The sequence below is a fragment of the Ochotona princeps genome, chromosome 11, assembly GCF_030435755.1.
Source record: "Ochotona princeps isolate mOchPri1 chromosome 11, mOchPri1.hap1, whole genome shotgun sequence".
Lineage (NCBI taxonomy): Eukaryota > Metazoa > Chordata > Mammalia > Lagomorpha > Ochotonidae > Ochotona > Ochotona princeps.
The window spans coordinates 23,717,710-23,730,187 of record NC_080842.1 but is presented as its reverse complement, the minus strand read 5'-3'; the positions used below and the strand labels follow the sequence as shown (position 1 = coordinate 23,730,187).

The 12,478-nt window shown below is 37.1% G+C and overlaps 1 protein-coding gene across 16 annotated transcripts in view; it reads right to left on the bottom strand.

Annotated features, from left to right (window-relative positions):
* SORBS2 (sorbin and SH3 domain containing 2) overlaps positions 1-12,478 on the bottom strand; it is a 188,267-nt gene that overhangs the window by 32,163 nt on the left and 143,626 nt on the right. For 13 of the 16 annotated variants that reach the window (XM_058669899.1, XM_058669900.1, XM_058669902.1 and 10 more), the window contains 2 exons: positions 9,214-9,263; positions 6,798-6,985 (listed from right to left, as the gene is read on the bottom strand). In XM_058669899.1, coding sequence (XP_058525882.1) covers positions 6,798-6,985; positions 9,214-9,263 — 238 coding nt within the window. Of the gene's footprint in view, positions 1-3,123; positions 4,717-6,797; positions 6,986-9,213; positions 9,264-12,478 lie in introns of all 16 variants that reach the window. The other 3 variants (XM_058669909.1, XM_058669910.1, XM_058669912.1) reach the window with 1 other exon arrangement.

The window sequence follows — 12,478 nt, the reverse complement described above, 5'->3', positions numbered from 1 at the left end:
TCCAACTAGCTAACAAATTGTCTTATCAGAAAGTAAATATATATTTGAAAAAATTGAAGAACTGAGCACAAAGTATCATAGTGGTTGACAAATAGTTTATATGAAACATTAAATTAAAGGATAAGTAATTACATACCAAATTCAATTACATAGTATTACATAGTATTACTATGTAATTAAATTTAATGAAAGTATATTATACCTTACGCATGTTTACGATTTATAAGCATAAATACGATAAGAGGTTAAAAGTATTACAGTAGGTTCTATTATAGAATTACCAATGTAAGTGCTTCAAAATCAGTTATTCTTTTATCTCTTTAATAAACTTTACTAAAGCTATATATACAATATGTAATATATAAATGTATAATAAATACATAACTATAAAAATATATATTTAATGGTTATAGTAAAACATTAAAAATGGAACTTAATTTATCCATCTGAGAAGGAATCTGGAATTGTCATCCACAAAAATTGTTATCCACTGTATAAGGATTTTTTGACTATTTTGACTATATGGAAAATTAATTGCTTATAAGTTTTATATGAATTGCATGACATATGAGAAATCATCAAAAAATTAATGGAAAATGTGTATTATGAAAAGGCTACGCATGGGTTTCTTTTTTTTAAAAAAATATTATTTTGGGCTGGTGTAATGGTTTAATTGGCTATCCTTGGCCTATAAGTGTTGGCATTCCATATGGTTGTCAGTCATGTCCCAGTTGCTCCACTTCCCATCCAGCTTCCTGCTTGTGGCTTGGGAGAGCAGTCGAGAATGACCCAGCGCCTTGAGACCCTGCACCCATGTGGGACATCTGGAGGAAGCTCCTGGCTCATGACTTTGGATTGGCTCAGCTCTGGCCATTGCAGCCATTTGGGGAGTGAACCAGCAGATGGAAAATCATTCTCTCTGTCCTTTTCTCTGTAAATCTGACTTTCCAATAAAAATAAATAAATCTTAAAAATTATTTATTTATTCATTTATTTATTTGACTGGTGGAGTTACGGGGGAGAGAAAGAACAGAAAGAGAGATGAGATTGTCCATCCACTGGTTTATTCATCAAGGAACTCCATCCAGGTTTTTCACAGGGATGTCAAAAGCCCAAGTTCTTGGACCATTATCTACTGCCTACCCATCTGTATTAACAGGAAATAATATTAGAAGTGAGCAGCCAAGACTTGAACTGGCACTATGATATGGGATATAGGATAACCTGCTGGGTCAAACGCCTGTCTTAATAGTGCATGGATTTCAAATCTTTTTGCACAAAATAAATGTAATCCCATTTTCTAATAACTTTTTACAATATCCTCATGTAAGGAGAAATGCCAAAATGTGAATTCCAGAGTACATAGGATTAGAAAGCTGACATGACCACAGATGTTTTATGTAAAACCTCACCAAATGCTGTCATACATCTAGATCATGTGTAGTCCATTTTCATTCTAAACTAACACACTATTATATTTAAAGGGATTTTATAATTATGATAAGTGTTAAGGTTAATTTTATTAGCTCATGACATTTAAACTACTTTTCACTTGGGTAAACACAATTGGAATGTAAATATTTTAACAAAATTCTCTAAGTGCATTTTAAAGTCTTCTCAAATTATATTTCAATAAACCATTCTTCACATAACATTGAGAAATGATTATGTCAGAAAGTTGAAAAGCTGAATAAGGTAGTTCATTTTAAAATTTAGACCCTGACGTGTCTGTATCAGAAATCAAGATTACAAAAACTACAGAAACTTTCAAAAAATTTTAGTGTATTGTTTTTCTAGCATATTGTATGGTATAAATTAAAACAGATGAATACTAATAGGTAGATTCATATAATTAATAATTGAATCACACATGTTACATTGATACGAAATTTAACTTACATCTCTTCTTTACATACAGAAATTACATTACATGCTATGAGTTCTGAATTAGTAAAGGTTTGAATCCTCTCTCTGTAAGTTGCTATCTATGTGACCCTGGGCAAATTTCATGTTATTTCTAGGCCTCAGTTTCCTCAGTGTTTGCAGTAATACCCATCCCATCGGTTTATGCCAGGGCTAGTGCATATAATGCCCCCCTTTAGTATTTGCCACACAGAAGGGGCTCTGACAATGACTTGAATTCAGCCAAAAACTGTTCCCTCCAGCCTCTTAAGATCTGCACAGCAAACAGAAGCATTATATGGATCAGTGAAAAGGCATGAATAAAAGTATTAAAACAGCTTGTGCTTGTAAATTGTCTAAACCTTAGGGAAACTGTTGGACTGAACTGCTACTTGTCCTAGCATTGGTTTTTTGTCATCTTTCAAAAGGCAGTTGAGATTCACTTTTAACCTAAGCGATCTAATTAATGTTTCAACATATTATTGTTTTAGCAGAAACTAAATAAATTAGTCATGGGAAATGACAGAAAATGAATACACTGAGTGATGGAAATGCGACTTTCATATACAGCTTAAAGATATATTCACAAAAACTTGATCTAATTGTCCTTCAAGTTGAGAAAATTATTAAACTAGCTAGCCCTGATCTCTTTAACTGTACATCAATCACTAACCACATATTTTAATTTTGCTTCCTGAATGTTCAATACACTGAAGTATCTTCTCTGTAGTATGTGAACAAATTTATTATTTATTTAATATTTAATAAAATGATTCAATTATTGAACAAATGAATACATGAGGTTTTAAAGTTAATGTAAAAATAAAAGGCTATTAAATTCTTGCCTCTGATTCATTTTACATGAAAACAGAAATCTTTAAATATTATTTTTAGTTTGAAAAAAGTTTAGTTCACAGTCATATTGTAGCAGTTATTTCAGTCCTCACATTAAGCTACACAGTGCTTTCCTGTTCATGTTTGACTGAGTAAATTTTTGTGAACTGGTGATCACTTTAAGCCACACATCAAGTCCAAGAATCACGTGGACAAATGAGAAATACTCAGTAAGACACATATGTACAATGAGCACGAGTTTCTCAACATACAGCCATGATGGGTGAGTCTCACAGTTCAGGCACGATGAGATGTAAGAATGGAAAATGACAGAGCTGCAGGGTGAGTATTTGAACCACAAGCAAAAAGAAAGAAAAGCTCATCCACCTTGGAGACACTGTGCACCCTCACTGTCGAGGTGGTGGTGGTAGTTAGTGGTGGTGTCCCCATCTGGGAAAGAGGCACTGTGAGGAATCCTCCCACAATCGTTCTGATAAAATGGACAATGCATAGCACCATCTTCAGGCAGTGGGTGGAAAGGCTGGTGCATGGGGCTCCTTCTCAGAGCTTTAAGGGATGAATTCCGCTCGGGAATATCTGGCAGCAGCTCACTGATGAGGCGGTGCAAGATGCTGTTGTCAGGCAGACTTCCCCTTCTCTTCTCAGCTTTAATCTGGTCACAGATGTCTTTCAGGGCAGAGTCCAGAGCCTCAAACACAGATGCTTTACATTTTGTCTTTTCGGTCTGCTTTTTAGGTGTTGAATTTCTTTTTCTCCGGAAAGGCACAGGACTGACAAGAAATGCCAGTTTGGAAAGGCCGGGGTCCATTTCTTGTCTTCTAGGCTCTTCAGCATTTTCCTGCTTAGCTCTTTCATGCTTCAGCATGGTGGTAAAGCGGGTATAAGAGGCAGGGCACCTGCCTTTGCAGGAGCTGATGAGGTGCCGGTGATGGTGGTGATGGTGGTGATGGTGATGATGATGGTGGCTGGATCCATAGAAACTCTCAGAGGAAGTGAAAGAAAAGTGATCAAAGTCGCTTTCGCTGCAAAAAGAGGAGCCTTCTACATGAATGTAGTCGCTGTGGTCAGACACAACTCCATCCTGGTCGCTGTCTGAGAATTCCACATGGGGTCTCGGCTGCTCCTCACTGGTGACTTCGATATGGATTGGCACCAGGGCTTTAGACTTGTAACTTCGTGGCCCCTGAGAAGGATGTCTGCCCTGGTTTTCTTCCTCCAGCAAAGACTCAATGGAAAATCGCCTCTGGGGACCTAACCCGTTCTGCTGTGATTCCAGGGTTACAGGAGACAGCATCTCATCTCCCAGATTTGGCATAGATTTTGACTTCTGAATCAACTTCTCGAATTCAGAGATGCGGGTAGGTACCATGTCCCTGGGCACCTCCTCTGTGGAGGACTGGCTCCACCCATGGAGCAAACCCCTGTACTGCTGCTCCTTCTCGTACTGCAGGATTCTCGACTTCACAGAGCAGATCACCTCCGAGTTCATCAAGTCCTTGCGGTTAATGCGGTGCATTTTCTTGTACATTTTCAGGAAACCTGGGGTATCGTGCGCAGCCCTGTGTCTGAGCCTGGACCTGCCATTCCCGCGAGCCTCCTGAAGGTAGGGGGAAGCCCAGGGGATGGCGCCACTGTCTTTGGAGTCCTCCTCACAGAGCAGGGAGCCCAAGCTCTCCGACTTGATTTTCTGGTCAGGCAAGCTATCGCAGTCATCATTGAGCAGATCATCGCAGCTCCGGGATTTGATCTTGGGGGACACCGTTTCCTCGGTGCTGCTCCAGATCTCCGCGTTTTGCCGGGCCATCTGCCAGCCATTCTTGAACGTGATGGCCCTTTGTGAGTCCCGCGGTACGTCCAAATGCTGTCTATAGGGGCTACAGTACTCTAACTCACTGGACGGGTTGCCATCGAGCCCTGAGTAACTGCAAAGGGATGGACACAGTTTGCTATCGTCCCCACCTTTTAATCCAGAGCAGCGTGGTGGAAGAGAGACATTTGGAGAAGTTAAAAGGCTCACAGAGAGAGAGCAGGTCAGTAAGCATCAGAAAGCACATCAAAGAGAAAGCAGTTAGTGTGGCTGAATCTAGGCTCTGGCTGTTAATACACGCGGCTTCAGTTTTGGGAGGAAAAAGGTCTAATACTAAAGCAAGATTATATTTTTCCAAGACTTCGGCTTTGCACACGATAAAGCCAATAAAACCACATACAACATGTTATTGGGTTAACTAACACACCTCTTTGAATCACACATTTCATACATCTTTCTGGCAAGACAGTGTACCATGAACATAGCAGTATTTACGTTAATAGCCTGACTTGGTAGCCATCATGACTAATTAGTAATTGATTAACAATCCACAGCAAAATTATTACTGATTTTGATCAACAGGGTCAGGATTTCAGTCTCCTTTGATTGATAACAACAGGTCAAAAGTAACCTACAAATTTACACTTAATTAACTCTTGTAACTATATCAAATATTTTTTATAGATATGAGATAAAAATGCCATAAGACAAAATGCTTTCCAAAGTTGCAGAAGAAAACACTGTAAACCGTTGCTACTTGTAGTTTTCCAATAAAAAAATAACTAGTACCTCTTTAAACAACTTAGTTTGGCTCTTATATTACTCTGTTTACTCTCTTATCAGGATGATGGAATACATTGTATGCCTCTAATAAGATAGCAAAATATTAGGCTTTTCTCCTAGAAAGGTTTTTTTTTCCAAATCATTTGAAATTTGATAACAGAGTGCTAAATTTGATCTCAAGTTGTAATATCCACTGAAAATATCATATTTGCCTTGCGGAGTTAACTATCAAAGAAGGGGCCAAATTATATCTAGGGTGACATTTTCTTTTTTCTTAATAATTTTTTCTTTTTTCTTAAACCAAGTGGAGCAAAATATCTCTACTGATAGCTCATGTATCAGTAGAGATACAATCATCCCTCAATTCTTCAAAAATAGGCAGGCATGTCAGCAGATACGGAGTGCTCGTCTTGGAAGCAGATTTAGCATTTCTTACAATAAAACTGATATTTAAATTGATCAGAATCCTTTTAACTTTGGGAGAGTATCCAAGTCAACAAATTAGTGGCATTTCACGATTTACTGCCTTAAAATGTTCATCTGCGTAAGTGAGTGGGCTTCAACAAAGGCACCTCTGTTGATGGCAAGAAGGCTATAGTGGATGCGACTTATTCCCTCTGGACCATCCAGTCAATATTCATAGTTTTACCTTTCCCGAGGATGGATGGGCCTGTTGGGAACCCTGAATCCCAGCATTACAATCAGTCTGCCCTCTGCACACAAATGAACTACCACTGTGCCTACCTTGGTTCCATCTGGTGAACCTCCCCTATTTTATTGAAACTTCTCTTAGAGCTCATTTTCTTCACAGATTTGGGCATCGTTTTCTCTGCTGTTCCAGACCCAAGAGCCTGATGAGGACCATGGAGTCCCACATCTGGTATAGGTTTGGGTCCCTGTGGATGGTACTCAATCCTCACTTTCCAGCTTGGAGACATTCTTGGGCCAGGGGCAGTCAGGCACTAACTGATCTTTCAGAGACCGGAGGAGTGTTTTGCCCCCTCCCATCTGTTAGTTCAATAACTTCCAAACAGCAGATAGGTCATCTGGAAAAAAATGGTTTTATGATTTCTAAATTTTACGATAATGGCTTGGAAGCAGCTCTCACTAACGACTGTGAAGGATTAATCACTGTGTCTCATGTACGGTAGAATGTAAGTTATCTGAAAGCAGACCCAAATATAGAGGAAAATAAATAAATGACTTTAACAGATAAAATTTTATCTAGAATTAACTAATTTTTAAAAACACAAAGTCGATATATGTCTTAAGCAACAATTTCCTCTGTTGACATTTATAATTTCCAATCTGCTAGTTGTAACAACATTAGAAAACTTGACGCTATGTAAGAGCTTGTAACTGTCATCTTCTAAAAGCCTGACCACAAATTGCTAGATACTTTGATTTCCTTAATAAAAAGAAATCTGCACATCTGTTGATCACTGCTCACCTTTTGCTCTCGATGGGGAAGAAGGAGAGGAGCTGATGAAGGACTTGGTAAGCGTGATGCTTGATCCTGGCAGGTCTGCTCGACTGGGACTAGTCCTGTTTGCACTCTGATCCCCCAAGCCCCTCGGGGGGCCCACGGCAGGCTCGCTCTTCCTCCGTTTCCTAAAGTCACTCGCCATACTTGCAGAACTGAAAGAAGGAAACAGCTTCATCAGTGTTCTAGAGCAGTTTTAGGCTTACAGCAAAATAGGAAAATGCAGGGCTGGTGTATTCTCACCGTTTCTTCTAGCACACAGGTTCCCCTATACTGACATCTATTGGTGCGTAAATTAGTTACAACGGAGAAGCCCACCTGGACATAGCATCACCCAAAGTCAGTAGACAACATCAGGGTTTATGTTTTGTGTTATTCACTCTGTGTGTTCAGGAAGATATGTCATGACATGCATCATTGCTGACGTATCCTAGAGGACACTGGAACTTTCCTGATGGTCCTCCATGGTCTTCTTCTTGCTTATCTTCCCCTCGCCTCTAACCCTGGAAAGCTGCTCATTTTTTTAAACTGGCCCTATACTTTGGCCTTTTCCAGAGTGACATAGTTAGAATCATGTAGAATATAGCCTATTCAGATTGGTTTCTTTCATGTAATAAACACACACTTAAAACCCTTTGAGGTCTTTTTGTTGTCTGATAGCTTATTTTAAAAATAAATCACTGAATAGCTCACTGCCTGGATGTACCATGGCTGATTTTTTCATCCTCCCAGCAAAGGGGATCTTGGTTGCTTCCAAGTTTCAGCAATTGTGGAACAAAGGCGCTAAAAATGCCCAGGCACACAAGGCTACGTGGGCGTAAGTTTATAATCGCCTTTTAATGTCAAAAGCCTAGAGCAAGCAGGTTGTGATGACAATTCAGTGCTGTGATTTTTATCAAACATCTTTGCATACATAGCAGAGAGTTTCAACAGCATAAGTGGATCAAAAGGGGTTTGCTAAAATGAAGGAACGTATTTGGAAAATGTCAGAAGCTCGTACAAATTTATCTCACTTCAGAATTTGCCTATAGTTTTGCCTAATAATCTTAGCTTTGGAAACCTTGTGCTAGAATGCCAGCGTTTTCTATTTGTCCTGGTAAGTGCACAAAGATTCTTTTCATCCAGTTGTATTCAATGGCAGATAGCCTTGTCTTTGAGCTTTATCGTTTAAGACGAACAACAGCGAATGAGGAGAGCCGTGTACTATGCATCACATCAGTGGTCACTGTAAACAACAGTGACGGCAAGTAGAGGCAACATCACCAGTTCCCATGGAGTCCAGTGCTCTGCTATGTACTTTAGGCACAATTTTGTCTGATTTAGATTTCTCAGTAATTCGCGAGGTAGCCATTGTTACAACAGTTTTACAAGTGTGTAAACTGAACACATGTGCCCAGAAGTGCAGAAACTCAATTTGCTGATGTGCCGTCTCCTACTTGTCTTTACGTTCTGACTATCCGGTGACGTGAGGATCACTGTGACTTTTGCAGCAATGCTCAGGTCAGATTCAAACTCCAAAATGCAGACGTTTTACTGTAAGTATAGATGCAAAAAGATAAAAATGGAAGGGCGATAGCAGCTCCTTTCTGGGTGCGATTAACATAGTTGGACAGCACGGGTGAATCCAATTTATGAAGGACTCAATACATCTTCTACTAACATTGGCAGAAATCTGCGGAGAGGCAAATCATTATTATGGAAGCATCTGTTGTTGATAGTACATTACGGCAGAGTCTGTATTATTCAGTGTTGCTGTGAGCTATGTCCTGAATGTTGGTCATAATTTAAAGCGAGTGTGATAGTCAAAGCTTACTAACAGAATTCACTTTGGGTGGACTTGCAGGCAGTTAGGACTAGTGGTTACAAGCTCTCTTGTTTTAATTTCATGTTGTGTGGCTCTTTGTCAGCTGTGAAAACTTGGCATCACTGAAGCTTAGATGTCAGTTTCTTCAGAAGTAAAGTGGGTTAACAGTACTGAGGACTGAGATGATTACATGTTTGGAATGCCAGATATACGGTAAGCCCTCATTTACTGGTGTTAGAAGTATTCATGCTTTGTATGATCTAAGTATAATAAATAAATATTTGTGTAATGGTTTTTAATTTCTAAAAAAATTTCTGTATTATCATAAGTATCACCAATAACAGTGAAATTTAGTTATTTACAATCTCCATATAAAGGAAAGAAAAGTGGGGAGAGTGGAGACAAGGAAGGTGTTTGTTAATCCTTAATTAATTTAATTAATTTTCTAAACTGCATCAGAATGGTACTTAAAGTGTGTGACCCATAATCTTCATCAGCATTTCACAGAGTAGTGTTTCTATTTGACAAGAAACAGTTGAAATGGAATACTCTGGCTGTACAATGTAACTTGGTCCTTACCTGCCAGGCCTTTCCAGGCTTCTGTCCATAGAGGACTGATACACGGAGGCCTGTTACGATAGAATAATAGGTTCATCAGAATCTTCACCAAGACGAAACTTTGCCTGTAAACATCAGGTTAGTTATCTTCAGAACACTGTAAAAATTAAAATTCAAAGTACCATTGATGATGATCATCAAATGCCTATCCAAAGAGAAATCACACCACCTGATTTTTTGACTTTTTTTCCTTTTCTACTTTCTCTTCTGATACACAGTTTGAACTGTCCACAACACAAGTATTCATTGTATTGGAAGAAGAGGACAAACTAACATTTCCTTAAGAATATAAAATGAAAAGTTAAATTATTCTACACTATTAATGCCAGAATCCTTCCTACTAACTATGAAGAAGTTTCCTACAAAAAAGAATGCGCTAATTAAAAAAAATGCTGTCAGTATTTAACCCTAAAAAAATAAACCTATTGTATGATTTCATCATTACTGGTGTCAGGTGTAATCTTCCAAATATAAACTGGACTTGTCTTTCAGTGCAGACATGACATTTTAATTAAGCCCATTAAACTAAATTATCTGGTACTTTAATCAGGTACAGATTGTATTCTTCAAACTGGAAGGTCAGAGTTAGAGTAAAATAAACAATCTAGTGAATCAAAATACAACACTTTTTGAAAAAACATAAAAGAGATGTGGCCTTTAAACCTTTTCCTTCATTCTGAATAGCATACTGACATTGACATTATGTAAAAAATAACATACAAGAGTTTTTTTATTTTCCATGATAATTGTTGAAAATCTAAAAGGCAAGAGGGTATCAGTATTAAGTTCCTGGGTATTTGAGGTAGCACTGCAAAATTAGAGTAGTTGTGATGTGATGTTTAGAATGTGTAGGAAAATGTACCTACAGTTTTGGTTTTGTTCATATTATATGATGATCAATGAATTACTTCAAATAAACTTTGGTTTTTAGGAGGAACTGAAATTTCAGTTTGCAAATGTTCATCTAAGTGAAATTTTAAAATGCCAACCAGAAAGGCAAGATTTGACAAGTTATGTGCTCAGTTGTTATCACAAAAATATTTTAGCAGGGTATTAAAGTACTTAATGGAAATTAAGCCTTACTTTACGAACTATCTGTACAGTTTTAGTGAATTGGTAAACTAATACCAATTAACCAATTAAAGCATTAGTACATAATTTAAAAATTCCTGATGTAAATAACTCTGAGAAAGCCCTCTGTATATAACTAAGACTGCTTATAATAATGGATATTTTAGCTCAATTCTATGTTACTGAATGACAATGGAATTTTGCCCAAAAAGAAACAAAACCATCTCTCTGCACAGTAAAAGACCCCCTCCTTTTAGAGACAAAAAGCATTCTAATATTGTAGCTCCTAGAAAATACATCTCCATGGTTTCAATGAATGTAGAATTAGAGAAAATTTTGGTCTGTTTGTTTAATAAATTCATGTGATTCGACTTGCTAAACTTGGAATGGGACACTGAAAAAGTGGAAAAATAAACACCAAATCAGAAAAATTAAACAAACAGTTCAGAAAAAACAAGCCAGATGGCTTCAGTAAAATTTAGAAATATTAATTCCACTTAGCTGTAGAAGAGCAAGTCCAGGAAGCTTAGGGCTTTGCCACCCATGTGGATCATGGCTTTCACGTGACACGAGAGCACAATTGATGACCAAAAGTGTTCATTCAGTCCGGGAGACTCTTTGGACATCCCGGAGAAATCAGAAAGTTTGAACTGACAGCTTATCAAGGGTCTAAATTATTTGTGATATGAGCAGAATATACCAGAAAAATGGATAAAATAGTCAAGTTTTGGAGTTAGACTAAGCAACTAGTTACTCTTCCTCTTGCTTGTTTCTATGTCAAATAAAATGAAACAGTTTTGGTTTTGTGTATATTCAGAGTAAGTTTAGTATCTAGTTATGAGGTAACAGTAAAAGATGTATATACAAGAACAGGGGAAAACTTGTACATAAATATAAGAAGGGTATCATTTGAAGTGGAAATTGTCTTTAGGAAACAGGTAGCACATTTTCATCTATCATGATCTACGGTTTACATTTAACACATCTGGAAGGTCATTTTAGTGACATGCAGGTGCTGAATTACTCTTCTATTAGGTCATCATTTGATTAAATTTTGCTTTAAAATCTTGTTCTTCATGTATATCTGCTTCAGACACATACACATATGTGTTTATATATATATGTATAGTATACAAGCATATACTAGGCATTTTAGCACATGGTAACTAAACTAATGTCTAATCAGTTAAATATTTTAACCAGGAAAAGTTTCACAAAGATTATTAAAAACAGAATGTGAATGCCTTATGAGAGTATCTTCTTGTACATGAAAAACCATGATATTAACTTAATAACATAGTTAGTATGCTGTTAGTCATACAACATCTCTTCTCCATACCAAAGAGATAATTGGAAATACTTTAACTACTGCCAAAGTGCTCTCTAATGAGAATTTTTTTCACTACTGTAGTATTATGTAATGCATAAGATTAAGTTTCTACATTTTTATGATGAAGAATTATTATATAATGGTAGTTATCAAAACGCATTCATATAAATTCAATAGTTAAGAAGAAATAATATTAAGCAAATAATTTATTTCTAAAAAATTCTAACTCTAAATACATCTCTTTGAAGTACTAAAAGGTGTTTTATAAAGGCAATAGAACTGAAGTAAAGGTTGGGGGATCTGTTTCATCTTTTGTCATCGTCTTACCACATGATTTTAAATATATTTCATAAATTACTACATCTTATCTACCTGAACTGATACATGAATGAATTGGATGTGGTACTCTTTAAATTCCATTTGAGTTCTCAGTCAACTACCTTAAACACATCACAGAAATCTCTGACCAAGATGTCTGATTAAGTCGAATTTCAAAATAAATTTTTGAGCTGTTCATATGTTGAAAAACATCCCTTTTTTCAGATACAAAAGAAACATAACATAGAATAGTACTGTTCATTTTATTTCCTTTAGATTACATGCCTGGCTATGAAACACAAGCAGAAACGACTGAATTCAACAACCCAAAATATTCTTGGCTTATCTATTGTGGTTTTAACCGAATATATAAATATTTCAACCACTTCTTTCTATTAACACATAGCCTGCACAAAGGAAATAATTTGAAATTGCAAATCGATGCTTTAGAAACTGGTATTTCTTTCAGGGGCTCTATACTTGCAATTCCAGAAGTCACCACCATGT